This window comes from Drosophila hydei, unplaced genomic scaffold (assembly GCF_003285905.1).
Source record: "Drosophila hydei strain 15085-1641.00,03,60 unplaced genomic scaffold, DhydRS2 tig00008125-arrow-arrow-pilon, whole genome shotgun sequence".
In the NCBI taxonomy this organism is placed as follows: domain Eukaryota; kingdom Metazoa; phylum Arthropoda; class Insecta; order Diptera; family Drosophilidae; genus Drosophila; species Drosophila hydei.
Genome location: NW_022045835.1, coordinates 502,357 through 517,830, shown reverse-complemented (window position 1 = coordinate 517,830; position 15,474 = coordinate 502,357). Strand labels below are relative to the sequence as shown.

Here is a 15,474-nt window from a genome sequence, read left to right as displayed (position 1 = left end):
TTCATTGCATCATCGCGCCTTACGTCTTCAGCTTCACTTGATCTTCGGCTCGTCTCCCATCTCCCAGCTTCCATCTTCTTCTACACTTTCACCTCGTCTGACATAATCTCTTGTGGCTTTGACTTTTAGATAGACTCGAGTTTTGGTTGGTTTTTGCTCTTAAATTATTACACTACATACTTTATTTTGTACATGGACATAACATTTGGGTTAATCCGCCTTTTATGGGGGAGTGAAAGGGGTCGGTTACATAAATACGAAGATTGTATGTTGCGAAGATGCTTAAATGGATGCTGCGTATGGGTTGCTGATCGGTGAATCATAACTTATTATCTCCAATGGGGCGTGGGGGCCATGAACATGAACATAGACTAGACGACCAGAGTTGGTCAGAGTTGGCTGTTGGCTTAGGCCCAGCCGGAGCTACCGCCGGACCAACCACCTGTGGGCGCGGCGTAGTTGTAGCCACTGCCACCGGCACCGCCGCCACCACCACCGCCGCCGCCACCAGCTGCTAGTGCTACAATTTGGCTATCATCATGGCCGCCACTGTAGCTGCTGCCACCACTGTAGCTGCTGCCAGTGCTATAGCTGCCGCCGGTACTGTAGCTGCTGCCACCACTGTAGCCACCACTGTAGCCACCACTGTAGCTGGAGCCGGCGCCTGTCCAGCCGCTAGCTGGCGCTGCATAGCTGCTGTAGGCTGCATCACCAGATCCATGTGAGGAACCAGACGAGGACGCAGTCGCCGCAGCTATAGCAGCCAAATGGGCATCGTCATGGCCACCACCTCCATGGCCGCCACCACCACTGTAACCACTATAGCCGCCATGTGACGAGGCGTCGGAGCTGGCAGCAATGGCTGCAATTTGAGCAACACCATGTCCGCCACCACCGCCGCCGCCGCTGTAGCCACCGCCATGTCCACCGCTGTAGCCACCATAGCCGCTGCCGCCATGTGACGAGGCGTCGGAGCTGGCAGCTATGGCAGCAATTTGAGCAACACCATGTCCACCACCGCCGCCGTGTCCACCACTGTAGCCGCCATAGCCGCTGCCGCCATGTGAAGAGGAGTCCGAGCTGGCAGCAATGGCCGCAATATGTGCAACGCCGCTGTCATGTGAACCGCCGCCGCCGCTGCTGTAACCATGGCCTCCATCACCACCACCATGTGCACCACCAGCGCCTGCAGCAGCTGCAATCACAGCCAGCTTGCCATCATCGTGTCCATGTCCGTGTCCACCGGCGCTGTAACCGCCGGAACCACCATAATGGCCACCGCCTGAGGAGCCGCCATGATGATTCTCAGTAATGACAGCGAAGGTGCTCACATGGCCACCGCCGCCATAGCCGCCACCACCGCCATATCCGCCACCACCGCCGCCATAGCCACCACCACCGCCGCCATGACCCTGATCGTGTATTTCATAAGCGGAAAAGTCGCCGCCACCGCCGCTGCCGCCACCATGGCCATGGTCATGACCACCACCACCATGATCGCCACCACTCTCCGGCAGGTGGATGCGTATATGCACGTGTTCACGTCCAAAAGTCGGCTTGCTCCATGCAGCGGGACTGGCGAGCAGCAGAACGCTCAGCTGCAGATACGAGAGAGAGGGAGACAACACTAGTTAGCAACCATTGCAATTAGCAGCAACAACAACAAGAACACTCACTATGAAATACGCCGCCATAACGTTTCGATTTACTGGTACAGGATATGGGCTTTGTTTTTGTTTCTTTTGCTTTGTGTCGTCTGCTGGAACAACGACAAACTGTAAATGATTCGGCTAACGATGCAGCGGCGCGTTTTATACACGAAACCAACTAACGTAGCTGCCGAATTGAGCAGCGCTCGGGTTATGTAAGCTGGCCACTAGCAAGTGCAAGAGCTTATCTACAGAGAGAGAAAGAGAGAGAGGAAGCGAAAGGGAGAGCGGCAGAGGGTAAGCAGCAGAGAGTGCGTCTGCAGGCAGGCAGTCTGCAGACGAAGTCGGCCCATTGAAGGCCGTCGCGTTTTGCTCGGCACTTTCGTTACATTTCGTTATTTTTCCCTTTTCGTTTTCGTTTTCGTTTTCATTTCGTTTCGTTTCGTTTTTTTTTTCGAGAGTGTTGTTGACCTTTTACACGAGACGAGGCGCCCTTTGCAAAACTTGTAGCGAGATCAAGATCGAAAATAGCTCTTCCGCTCTTTGCTGCACGCAGAGGGACCGGCGCGGGGCCCATTGCTCCACTTTCATTGACTAACAGTGAAAATCTGGTTTGGTTTTAAAATTTGAAATTTTTTAAATCGCTTATCGAACACAGCAACAACAACAATAACAAATTAATATGCAAGTTGGACAGAAGCCCTCGCCACTCTGAACCCCTCCTGTCGTCTTTTTCATTATTTATTGTTGTTGCTTTTGCTGCTGTTGCTGCTGGCGCCCAATACTGGTTAGATATTAACTGTTATTTTGATTGTGTTTACGTTTATGCTTATGGTAATGCTGCTTGCTGATATGAACTTCCTATTGGCAATTCCTTTTGTCACATTGTTGTTGTTGCTGTTGTTGGCGCTGCCCGTGAGCCTTAGCCTTATACAATAAACAGAGATAGCAACAACAACAGCAACGACAGTTACTTGCATAACGGCCCCGTTGGCTGGCACTGGGAATTGCTTTTGCTTTGATTGGCCAAACCCTTTTTGCTTACGGTCTTTTTCGGCACTTTTGTATTTTTTTTTAATTCGAGTTTTTTCATCTCGTTCAAACTCGTTGTTAACCCATTAACATTAGTGTATGAACTGTCTCTCTTCAAGAAATGATTAAGCTGTCATCAGCTTGGCAACATTTCAAAATTATATCATTTTAATTGCCGCCAATTACAATTGTTTTTAAGCGTTTCAAATATATGCTACTATGTCAATAGATTCATTTAAATGTGTTTGGAATTGTTTAACAAATTATATTAAATTGATTTTTTATTGTTTATTTGAAGATTTAACGTTAATTTTATATTTATATTTAAAATATAAACTTATAATTTACAACAATAAACAAATCGTTTATGATATACATGAGAATTAAGAACAAGTTTCATTTGAAATTATACTAAGCCCAAGTGTTAGAGACAAGACATAATAATGGGAAAAGATTTAAAAAGGAAAATCAATCCCAAGAGTTCTGATTGGATTTGAATACTTGGATATACTGAACCAATTGGAAAAGAGAATTCAGTGTATAAAGGTTTTGAAAGCTGTGTTTTATATAAATTTTTTACTAAAATAAATAAAATAAAATAATAAATTAAATTATATATGATAAATTATTTCATTTTTAAATACTCTTTTTGCGCATTGTACTGAAATTATGGATTTTTCTACATATTTTTATATACAAAACTCTGCGATAAATTTGAACTGTAGCTTAAATCTGGAAGCTCTCAAGTATAGTTAGATAATGTGTATAGGGTAGGTCAAAGCTATTTAATATTTGTAGTTTGATGCTGCTCAAATTGTGGTTAATTTTAAGCAAAATAATTATTATTTTTAAATATTTAAATTATTCCAAAATCAGATCAAAACATAAATAAAATTCAAAGATTTTTTCCAGCTTTTGTTTGACATTGCGACGCGATTTGAGCAGCATTATCAAAGCATTTTTATATATAAGTCTTCTTCTTCTCTTACTTTGGTTTATATAGAATTTGTACACATATATACAAACATATATATACACATGTATATCGATGTAAATAGAGATACGTAAGCGGATTATTTTGTGCATGACAACAAATTCGCATTTTCATTTTTTCTTAAGTAATTTCTCTTGTCTGATTCCGTAATTGGGTTGCCATTGGGTTAAGACTTGCCACTGGCTGGTTGCAGCTGCCACAGCCACTGCCACTGCCATCTCTCTTGTTGCCACCAGCAAAACCGAAAACATCATCAACAACAGCAACAACAACAACCATCATAACACGCTCTGCTGCAGCGTTGGCGAAATTGTAACGCAAATTGTCTCGATTCGCCGTTCATTTCTACGCGTTCTTACATCAGAGACGAGGTCATGGTCACCGAGCCCGCATCCCATCTTTGGTCAGCGTCTATATGTAGCTGTTACTGTAACTGTATCTGTAACTCGCTGAATGTATCTGTAATTGCATCAGACTAAATGTCTCTGCATCTGCATTTGTAACTGGAACTTTTCTTAATGTCTCTGTATCTGTGTGCTGCAATAAATGTATCTTTGACTGACTCAATGTATCTGTATCTCAGTTGAATTGCATTTTAAGTAAATTATTTGCAACTGTATCTTATAATTAATATCTATGTATTCGTATCTGTATCTGTGCAATGTATCTCAATCTTGAAATAACTATCTGTAAAATCTCTTTCTAACCAAATGTATCTGTATCTGACTGTAACTGTATCTAAGGCTAATTTTGATGTTGCTGTGATTAATAAGTATTTATCTGAATGTATCTGTAGCTGTATCTGCTTTTCGTATCTCTATTCATATATCTGTCTCTTTCTAACCATATTTGCATTTGCTTCTTACTTAATGTATCTTTATTAGGCTATGACTCACAGTATCTGTATCTTTAGGCCATCAAATGTAGCTGCATCTGACGCTAGGCAACTGCAATCAAATGTATCTTTGGTCCCATCAAATGCGTGCGTATTCTGTTTTTTTTATAAGTATCTGTATGTATCTTAGTATCTGCATGTTCTCTTCTTGTATCTTCACTCGAACACATGTATCTGTATCTGTACATTTGTATCTTTATGTTTTCCCTTAACGCCAGCATGTGCTCTCTGTATCTCACATTGCGTATTCTGCATCTGTATCTACTCGTCCAAGTGTCCTATGTACTTGTCTAAGATATATATTTATATGTATATCATGCTCAGCATATGCTAAGTATCTACATGTGTTTCCATGTATCTTTATTTAACAATTTGTATCGGTAAGTATCTTGCCAAGTATCTGCACGTTTTCTCTATGTGTCTGCATCTGACATTTTGCATGTGTATCTTTTATTTTGTATCTGTATCTGTATCTGTATCTTTCTGCTCTCCGTGTATCTGTCATGTATTTGCATATTCTCTCTATGTTTCAGTTCATGGTCCTGGCCATTGTTTGGCTTTCGCTGCTGATTAGTAAGCCAGCTGCTGTTGGCCAAGTGGGCGGCAATATTCATTAACCGTTATTTCTTTTTTAGATCGAGAGAAATGTGGGGATGGGCGAGGTGGAAATGACATACATACGTATATGTAACAATGCAAATCAGCTGATTAACATTTCTCATACGGTATTTCGTTTCGTTTAGCTTAGTGTGTTGTGTGTTGTGTGTTGTGCAAGTCCAGCCGATCAGATTCCATCTATTGCCAAATTAATTAATATACAATTTGATTCACTCGAGAGGCAACATAAATGTGTTAACAAAAGACCTATCAAAAGCCATCATAAGCAGCCGAATCATAATATATATATATATATATAAGCATCAAACCAGGTGCTTACATAAACACTACTTCACCAGCAGCCAACAACAATGGCAAGAGCCAGAGCAAGAGCAAGAGCAAGAGCAAACAGCAATGAGGGCAGCTGTTACAAATATAATAAGAGGCGGAAAAAGTTTTCAATGTCGCACCGTTGGCTCAGATGCCCTTAATTCAATTAGATCTTCGATAAAAAGTGAGAGTTGTTAATTAGGAATTTATGCAAACTATGTAACAGCTACAACTGACTAAGATTAATGTGATTAATGTGTTAAAAATGAGTTTAAGATTGAAGATCTTTTGTAATAGCAGTAGTAATAGATGAACAGAGAGATATGTGCTTGATGTAGATAAAATTCATTCAATTTCAATGGGTAGATAGATGCGTAGATTGTTAGATGAGTAGATACCTAGATGTACAGCTAGATACATAGAGTAAACGTTGCTCAGATACAGATACTCGTATACATGGATAGATATGTAAGCTTATAAAAAAATAGTTAAGTGGATGCATAGAGATAGATAGGTAGATGAATGGATAGATTGATAGATAACGGAGAAGTGATAGATGGGTGCATATAAAGATATAGAGAAAGACTAATAGAGAGAGAAGTATATATTAGTAAAATACAAATGTAGATAGAGAGATAGAAATAATAGAAAAATTAGAGAAGCATTGAGACAGATATATGCGAGAAGAGTTGAGATAGATAGCTACATATGTAGATATATATACATATATATATAAATATATATATGTATTGTTAAAGAATTATATAGATATAGATACATATGTAAATACAGAGATATTGATAGAAAAAAAGAGATAACTACTCAGCTCAACAGATAGATAGATACATAAGTAAATAAAGAGATAGAACGTAGATCAAAAGATAGATACTTCAAGATGCATAGACTATAGATACCTAAGTAAATAAAGAGATAGAACGTAGATAGAGAGATAGATACTTCAAGATGCATCGACTATTGGATTGTTAGAGTAGTATCCATGAAAGAAGTAGTATCGAAATATCAAAATGTATTCATTGAGATATTCTGAGATTAATAGATAGATAAATAAAGAGATAGATAGACACATAGATACAGAAGCAAAACAACAAATCGAAATATGTATATAGATGTAGATTTGCATACATAGTTACATATACATAAATATATAGACAATTAGATACATAGCATATCATACAGATACATACAGATAGTAGACAGACAGTAGAGTTCAGCTAGACAGCTAAATATACACCTGAGTTCAATTGATAAATTGAAATAAACATGGGTCAACCAATGACTAATATATATATATATATATATGACTATATATATATATATATATATATATATGTCTACACAGAGTGTGCTAATCAAAATCGAATTAAACTATTTCTCCTCTATCAAATTTATTTACAATATTTTCTATTGTCAATCGATTTGAGCAAATAAATGTAGGAAGTAACTGATATAATAAATGTTAATCATTTTAATTATTAATGCCTTTTATGAATGGAAAGCTTTGCAGTTGAAGTGCTTCCCCTGGGCTGGACAATGAATGAAAAGCTGACAAAGGGAAACCTTGTCAAACATGACTTGAGTATTCGCTATACCCGGAATTAGTTAGAGGGTATAGCTAGTAACGGTGATTAGGTAAAAAGCATATGAAATGCATTTTGAATACAATAATTTCTACTATAGTTTTTTAGTTTATACACATATGTGCTACAGAGGGCAGACGGTACAGGTCGTTAGCTATCCGAGAAAATCAAGTTCGTATGTAACGCTTGATGAAGATTAACAGTCGAGACTACGACAACACAGCAGCGGGTTATTAAGCCAAGCAGACAGTGAGAGTGAAACAGAAAGAGACAGATGTGGCTAGCGACGGAGGGAAAGAGAAGGAGTGCGCGACTGGGAGACTGGAACTGGGAAGCAGGGCTCCAATGATGGGCAACCGGTTGGCGGTCGCACATTAACATTAAATGCAACCAACGCATCTTCCCTGTATTACATAATGCAGCAGCAGCAGCAGCAGCAGCATCTCCTACAAACAATAACCTGATTGCAACATCTTCGGCAGATGCGCGACTAAAGTTTATGCGGAAGCAAAATGATTCTCAAAAGCGCCTCAGATACAAAGTCAAAAGGAAATTGTGCACACACACACACAGGTGCAGCGGCACAGTTATGTAGCAAAACTTGACTTTTCCAAAAATACCAAAAATAAAATGAAAAAGCAAACAAACAAGTGCGCTCTTAAAAGGCAATGCACAACTATAATATACCCTGACAATAGAATCAGGCTGCCTGGTTATATAGGAAATATGTATATAGTTATATATAATATGCAATGTCGATTCACTTTAGCTGGATATAGCTTGAGTTAGACAATAAATTAAATAAAATAAAATAACATAAAATCTTTTGCCTCTCAAAGTTTGGATATGAAAAAGTAAGTAAAGTAAAGCAAGTAAAAACTAATTTATTCTCGATCCATAAATGCTTAGCATTAGCTCAGATAGCAAACTGTGTTACCTTTAAGGCAGACATCTAGATCTATATCTATCTTTAACTATTCTCATATATCCATTCATACTTGAAGCGTCCTTTTGCGCCCACTGTCTCGATTGTAGCTCTTCAAGTTGTTGAGCTTGCAATATATAAAAAGTGAGATATTTTATCGCTTTATATATTTTATGAGCTTGGACATACCTTAACTACTTTACTGCTCAAGTCAAGTGCCCGGGCATATCAATGGCGTATATATTGTTTTGTATATTTTACGAGCATTTACATACGAAATTTTATAGCCACAGCTATCAAAGTTTTCGAGTAAGGATTGCGTTTCGAAAAAGTGAAATATATTTTATATTCTGTGCATGCTTTAAGAACATCAAACACATGTAAAATTTTATAACATTGAAGTGAAATATTTTCTAGCTCTGAAGACCTGAGCAGGTCTTCGAGTAATGTCTGCAACTTGTGCTATTATCTGCTGACTAAGAAATATGCCAACTTGTCTACGCCGTTTCTTTCCTCTACCTGTTTCTTGCTTTATCATGAAATCATCATGCCCCACGCGGCCAAGCCATTAAGAGGTAATAAAACCAGTCAAAGCTGCAAGTCGCCAGTTGCATTCATGTTAAAAGTCGCTGCAGCTGTGCAGACCTTTGCACAAGTTCAATGGTGACTGGGAGTCTGCATGTGTGTATGTGAGTGTGTGTGTATGTGTGTGTGTGTGACATAATTGCCAGTCAGCGTGCTGCACTTTCTTTCTTTTACTGTACGCTTCCTGGCCGAAGGCAAATTGAATTGCCACCAAAAATAAAAAACGAAGCAGAAAAACAAAAACGGAATAAAAAGAAAATTTAAATAAAATAGAATACAGTCCAAGGTAAACGGCTGCACAGTTTGCTCTACATATTTAATTAGTTTCCGTTTCCGTTCATATTTGTAATCCGTTGTCGCTGCATGCCACGCCCCCTCACGCGCTGCGCTTTGGCCTTTGTGCATTGTTTCCCGCTGCACTGAGCGACGGTTTGCGTTAAGGCCAAACAATTGGCCCAGCTGGCAATTGTACCAATGCCAGTGCCCCCTCCTTGCCCCATGCCCCATGCCCCACGTTGCGTAACCTATGGCCAGTCATTAGCAAGGGCGGTGGAGGAAGAGGCGGCGTGTGTGTGGCTGACAGAGATGGCTAGTCGCTCCCCCAGCGATTGCGTTTTTAGTTTATCATTTATTTAAACAGCCTCCAAATTCTGCTGCTCCTTAAGCTTTGTGTGTGTGTGTGTGTGAGTTAGTGTGTGGCATATTTGATTCGAGTTTGAGTCAAATTTTATTGAGCTGCACACACAATGAGCAATGGCTATTTAATTATGCTGATGAGCCAAGCACGAGTCCGGAACGTAGCCGACTGCCCTTACTCCTGATTACACCTGCCCCCTGCCTCCCTCCATCCACAAAAGCAAAAAAAGCAGCAAGCGACACACGCACACACAACACCAGCAGCTAACCGTAAATACTCGCCCACATCATGCAGATGTGCCCCTTACTGGCCCCTGGTGTAGCCCCTGCTCCATGCTGTGGCCCCTGCTCTAATGTCGGCTTCATTGCCAATCCCTGCACAGCTTTTAGCTTTGCGTGTTGTTATACCCTGTAACTAGTGGCGGAATTGGGTTGCATTGCATCGCGCTGGACTTGTAATCCATGTCCCCATTTTCGCTGGACAATCGAATTATATTTTTATACTGCCTGCATAATCCTTAGGCCAAACTAGTAGCCGTTATAAGACTACAAAATACCCTGTAAACAGTTTAATAACAAGAATATATAACAGCGAAAAAATAACTGATTCTTCATCCCAACTTTAATGTCTACTAACTATACACAAAGACAGTAGCTCTTAGTTGAATACCCTAGAATTTGACTCAACAGAAGGAATATATATGAGTTTGATTATACTTGAAGGCCGTTTCACTGTGCCTTTCGTACGCTTCTATTCATCAATAAACTTGGTTCAAATACTAATCAAGTATCTTTTAGTCGAATACCCTGTAAACAGCTTTAACATACCAAATATATCTATTATATATATACTTATGTGCTATAAGCTCTACGCCAACTTTTTACCCTTTTAGACTGAATAATCTAAGCTTAATTGCAAAACAGAGTATCTATAGTCGTATAACTTTTGGGTAGTGTTAATAGAAATCAGTGCATATTATTAGAGCATTATATACACTGAAATGTTGACTTCTTCCCATTTGCAACCTCTGTAAACTGAGGGCAAGCGCAAAAGAGAGTATCTCTAAGTCGAATACTTTGTAAATAACTCTAATGTGATTAATATACTATCTACTATGTGTGCTTAGATGTATGCTAAAGATATATTCTATACCCAACTGCTGTCCTCTACGCGTTTTCGAGGGCTACAATCAATGCCTTAGTTTACAGAGTATCCTTTAGTCGAATACTTTACAAGGAATAGTGTATATATATAGAATATATACGATTTAATGTTTGTTAAGCATATTCTGCCCACACAGGGCATCTCTTAGTCGAGCCAGCTGGCGCGTGGTTCTTGCTTGTTTGCCTTTGGGCCAGTTGCTGGGTGTCAGAGGAGTCCTCCTCCGCGCCCCCATCTGCTCCCCTCTTGGCTGGGGCTCATTTGATATGCATGGCCCAGGACCGGGCGCAGATTTGATGGCAACTCAAACCAGGCGTCGTTCGCCTCGACAATCTGTTTCATACTCGATATTTATGGCAACTACTATATACTATATATAAATCTGTCTGTGTGTGTGTGTGTGTGTGTGTGTGTGCTTGTGGCACCTTTATGAACTTACCTTTATCATCATTCTGTGCTGCAAGCGTTTGATCATCACTCATCTTGACTGATTGTCCTCGTTAATATCCTTGTTTGCTTTTGTTGTTGCTCTCTTAACGCAGCTGCATGCTCTCTCCCACTCGCCCACTCTCTCTCTCTCTCTCTCTCTCTCTCTCTGTCTGTTTCTCTGTCTCTCTTTGTCTTTCACTCTGTCTCTGTCACACTTTAGTACTGCTCAGACATTGGGATCGTCGCATTTAGCGTTAATATTGTCGCCTTTGTTAACATTTTGGATTTGCCTCATGTCCTTCCTTTTGACATCCTTCGGTCGGCGTCTTTAGCTATGCAAATCTGTTGAGTCTGACGGGTATTTCCAATAATGGGCATGGCTCAACGCCTTTGCCTTTTGTTGCTGATACTTTGTTGTTGGCTCGTTTATTGTTATTGTTGTTGTTGGCCTCACATTTTGTGCTTTGTAGTCAGGGCTTACTGCAGGCAATTGGTATGCAAAGAAATTGGGGTAGAAGAAAAAGGACAACTTATTAGTTTGGTAACTCTTTTAGTTGGGCTTCTACAAGTGAATTGCGCTACGCATCCAAATTAGAATACATTTGACAACGTTACAAGGCCAATTCCATATCTTCACATTTTATATATACATATATATAGTCATGTTCTCTGTCTGTCAGCGACTTGCGTTCCGCTCAATTGTCTCTGCTCATTAAGCGGAAATTGGCTGCCAGATAATGTGCAGTTTAAGTCACCTACACGAAGGCTTACGCGGCGTATGCGTAATGTAAGCTTGCTAGCGCATTACGTTTACGTAACGTATACGTAATGTGCGTAGCGGAAAAGATAAACGAGCGAGAGAGAGACACAGAGAAAGGAAGAATACATGTAGAAGCGGAAAATGTGCACGCTTTAAGACTTAAAGCTTTACCAAAAGATAAAGTTAATTAACATTATGGCAGCACACACACCACTAAACACACATAACACACACACACACACACACGCACACGCACACGCACAACTAAAAGTAAGTTACAAGAATTGATAAATGGCGAACAGCAAAAGGCAAGCCGAAGGAGGCCAAGCTTCGGATGCTGTGAACTGCTTTTGTGTGTGTGTGTGTGTGTGTGCGTGTGTTTGGTTGACTTAGGTGCTACGTTTAGTTGTATATGTAGGTAGGTAGGCCTGCTTCCTGTTGTGTTTTACAAAACTTCTTGACACCGCTGACGCTGGCGAAATGGAAAACGTTAGATGAAGTGCCATAAAATATTCAATATCAAGTACAGCACAGCAGCTCGCATAGTTGCAGGCAGGTGTGTCGTGCCAGCCTCCTGTCGGAAGCCGCACTGTGATTGAATGAGCGTGAGATAGTGGGGGCAGTGTGCTCAAGGAGCAGGGGTACTTGGTGGGGGACAGGTGTCAAGAGTGCGCAACAATGCAGTCATAAAGGCAAGCCTGCCTAAGCGAGTGAGAGTTGCGGGAGCTGTGTGTACTTATGTACAGTGAAGGCATGTGAAAGTGAACAATGAAGCGATAAGAAGCGGTAAGAAGTTGCTTGAGTTACATAGTAAAATATGTCTTTATAGAAACGAGGGTAGTTTCAAAAATTACACATAGAAAACGAGAATAGAAACTCAGTTGTGCAGTGTATCCTTCACAGTTACTAGCTGTATATCAATAGAGCATTATTGTATCGTATCTTTGCTAAGTATAGTGTATGGACTGATACAAGCTATGCGGTATGATCAGTCGGGGTTCAGGATATCGTCGTATCAGGGCACACTAGGCTAGAGCTTTCTTATTAAATATATTCATAAATAAACAAATGTAGAATATAAATATATATTATATGTAGCTAGTCTTTGACAGCTCTCTCCGGTTGTTTCTAGCTGTTCTTTAATGAAGCTTTTATTGCCTCTTATATACATATATGCAGTATGTAGAGCTAAGCAAAGCAAGTTGAACAATTCAATAAATAGAGTTAAGCAAGTTCAAGTATTTTCAAGATATTCTAGTTGTTCCTCAATTGAGGCTTCACTGTCTCTTATCAAATATACTAATGATAATAATATATAAGCAGTCTAGCAACAGCAAGCTGTACGTTAATTTAGGTTTTACTGTCTCTTTGCTGCGTGCGGCAGTCGATAAGCAAATGGCCAAGCAGCGCACAGAAATCAGTTAGCGGAACTCCTGCGGTATGCCAGCTAACCTCCTCTCTTTGCCCCTATTTCCTGCTCTCAGTCTCTCTATCCCACTCTCTCACTCTCTCTGGCTCACCTGCACTGCTTCGTTTGTTTTTTTGCTTAACACACAAATCGTCAAAATATATTTTTTATTACAACAATAAGAGCAGCTCACGTAGCTACGTGGCGGCGCTTATTTTAATTTTTTTTTGTTTTTTTTTTTTTTTTTTTTTGGGCGTGACCTCAGGGCATTTGGTTAGGAAGCTGGCCTGCGCCTTGAGCTATGCTACACTGTTGGCCTTTCGTTGCTTGCCTTCTTCGTCTGTGCGCTAGTTAAGTGCAGCACATCAAGCGCTAATTTATGGGCCAAAAATAAAAAACAAACCGAAAACAGAAACAGTAAAACAACAAAAAGTAAGGCAATGCCACAAGCCACAACCGCAAAGGCCGCAATAGCGCACACAGCAAACGCCACGCCCCCTCGACCATTGGCAACACATGTGCAAACAAACGCATACACACACGCACGCCAACACACCAACACACCTACTCGCCAACACACTCACACACATACATATGCTGCATTGAAACTGTTCGCTGATTTACCTTAAAACATGTTTAATTGCTTTTCATTGCATTTGTTTGTAGCTGTTGTTGTTGTTGTAGTTGTAGTCGTAGTTGTTGCTATTTTCTTTATGTAATCGCTGAACAACGCACAGGATATGCACACAAGCGCACGCACACGCGTACGCATATGTGTGTGTGTGTGTGTATGTTTGTTTGTGTGTATTTACATTTCAATTTGCCCAATGCACTAGTTACTATTTATATGTACACGCACACACATACTAATATATACATATATACATACATATGCAGGCTGCATTCGATTGTTGCAATTTGCTTTTCTGCTCTCCTTTTTCTTCTCTTTTCTTTTACTGCGGCTCCTTCAATTGGCCACAGCTGGGCACACTTTTGTTATGATTATTGCGATTGCTACTACTAGTGCTGCTTCTTCTGCTCTTGTTGTTGTTGTTGTTGTTGTTGTTGTTGTATGTATATATTTTACATTAATTACATTTTTATTTTAGTCGCGACTCTCTATGCAACAATGCTGGCCAAGCAGGCACAGCGGCACTGGCAAGAGCAACAAAAATGAAAACAGCGCTGGCACGCACATTGTTTGACACACATACACACACACACACGCATACCACGACAAATAACGACGACGACGACGACGACAACGGCGACGGCGGCGTTGCACGCACACACCTTAAGCTGAGAAGTGTTATTACAATTTACTGTTGATTTCTTTTTCTGGTTTTAAGCGCGTGCGAGCGAGCGCGCAACAGCACAGGCGTCACAGTTACTGTAAATGTGTGCGTGTGTGTTTGTTCGTTCATTCGTTCGTTGGTGTGTATGTGTTAGTTTGGTCTTGGCTTGTGCGAAAGCGTGCGAAAGAGCGCGAAAATGTAGGTTAGTTTCCGTTATATCCTGCTTTACAACAACAACAATATGCACATTTCACTCTATTTTTGGGCGCAGAAGACTTTTTCGCTGCTTGCACTTGTAAATCTCTGTTTCTCAGACTCGCTAAGTGTGTGTGTGGGTAGGTGTGTGTGTGTCCCTCAGTCTGTGTGTATGTGTCAGTGTGCTGTCTTTTCTTATAATATATGTATATATATATGACTTTTTTTGGTTTTTTGTAATATTTTATTTGTTCTTTTGTATTTGTGTGACTCGCACTACGGACGCGTGCATTGCAATGGCGACTGCTCGGTTCTAAGGTTCGTTGGTGACTGACTGCGAGCAAACGGGTTTTCCTTTCCGTTTGACGTAATCTGCAGAGCAGCCAGACGAATAAGTACCAAACAAATTTCCCATTATTGCGCACATGCCAGGACGCGCGCTCTCTCGTTTGCTCTCCTTCTCAGTGGCGTGTGCCATGTGCGTGTCGCAGCGACCCACGGCGAATGTTTTGGCCAAAATGTCAAAAGCAACCGACCAACCAGGCTAAACAGTAGAAGAAAAGGAAAACGTGGCTTCGACTCGGCTAAACTCGACATTGCCAGCGTCGATTTGCCACAGTTTTTTTTGTTTTTACTCCTGCCGGCATAAACAAATGCGCTGCTGGGCATAATAAATTTCCCACTATTTTTGCTTCATGCTGTCGTTGCTACTGCGTCTGCTGCTGCCACTTCTGCTGCTGCTGTTGCACCGCAGGCCGCTGTCTAAAAACGTCAAAATTATTAAGCCCAAAATATGGGCCACTGACTAACAAAAGATGAATTGGATGCTGCGACGCCAGCTCTTTGCTCGCCATTCAATCGAAAGCCAAGTTAACTGTAATTTTCAACCGGTGTGCCACATGGCGTATACTTCATTTCATTTTGGCCTTGAGCACGGAGGAGGGCGAAGGAGAGGTGAAGTGTTTTGCAACGGTATCTCAATGC

The 15,474-nt window shown here is 40.8% G+C and overlaps 2 protein-coding genes across 2 annotated transcripts in view; both read right to left on the bottom strand.

Moving 5' to 3' along the window:
• Positions 1 to 10,983, bottom strand: part of LOC111604611 (sodium channel protein 60E) — a 32,998-nt gene extending 22,015 nt beyond the window's left edge. Inside the window, exon 1 of the mRNA XM_023322725.2 lies at positions 10,843 to 10,983. Within this exon, the coding sequence (XP_023178493.2) occupies positions 10,843 to 10,885 (43 nt within the window). The 5' untranslated portion in view covers positions 10,886 to 10,983. The remainder of the gene's footprint in view (positions 1 to 10,842) is intronic.
• LOC111604479 (glycine-rich protein DOT1) lies at positions 166 to 1,730 on the bottom strand. The gene is made up of 3 exons (XM_030225220.1): positions 1,677 to 1,730; positions 879 to 1,598; positions 166 to 641 (listed from the first exon to the last, which is right to left on the bottom strand). Exons 1-3 carry the CDS (start codon positions 1,692 to 1,694, stop codon positions 408 to 410), a joined length of 972 nt encoding a protein of 323 aa, XP_030081080.1. The 5' UTR covers positions 1,695 to 1,730; the 3' UTR covers positions 166 to 407.
• Positions 10,984 to 15,474: the final 4,491 nt, after the last annotated feature.

Bases quoted from the DNA above. Each gene is read 5' to 3' on its own strand.
- LOC111604479 (XM_030225220.1), bottom strand. The intron at 642-878 runs GTTGCTCAAATT...AGCTACAGTGGT, and splicing joins GCGGTGGTGGCGGACATGGT to GGCTACAGTGGTGGCTACAG.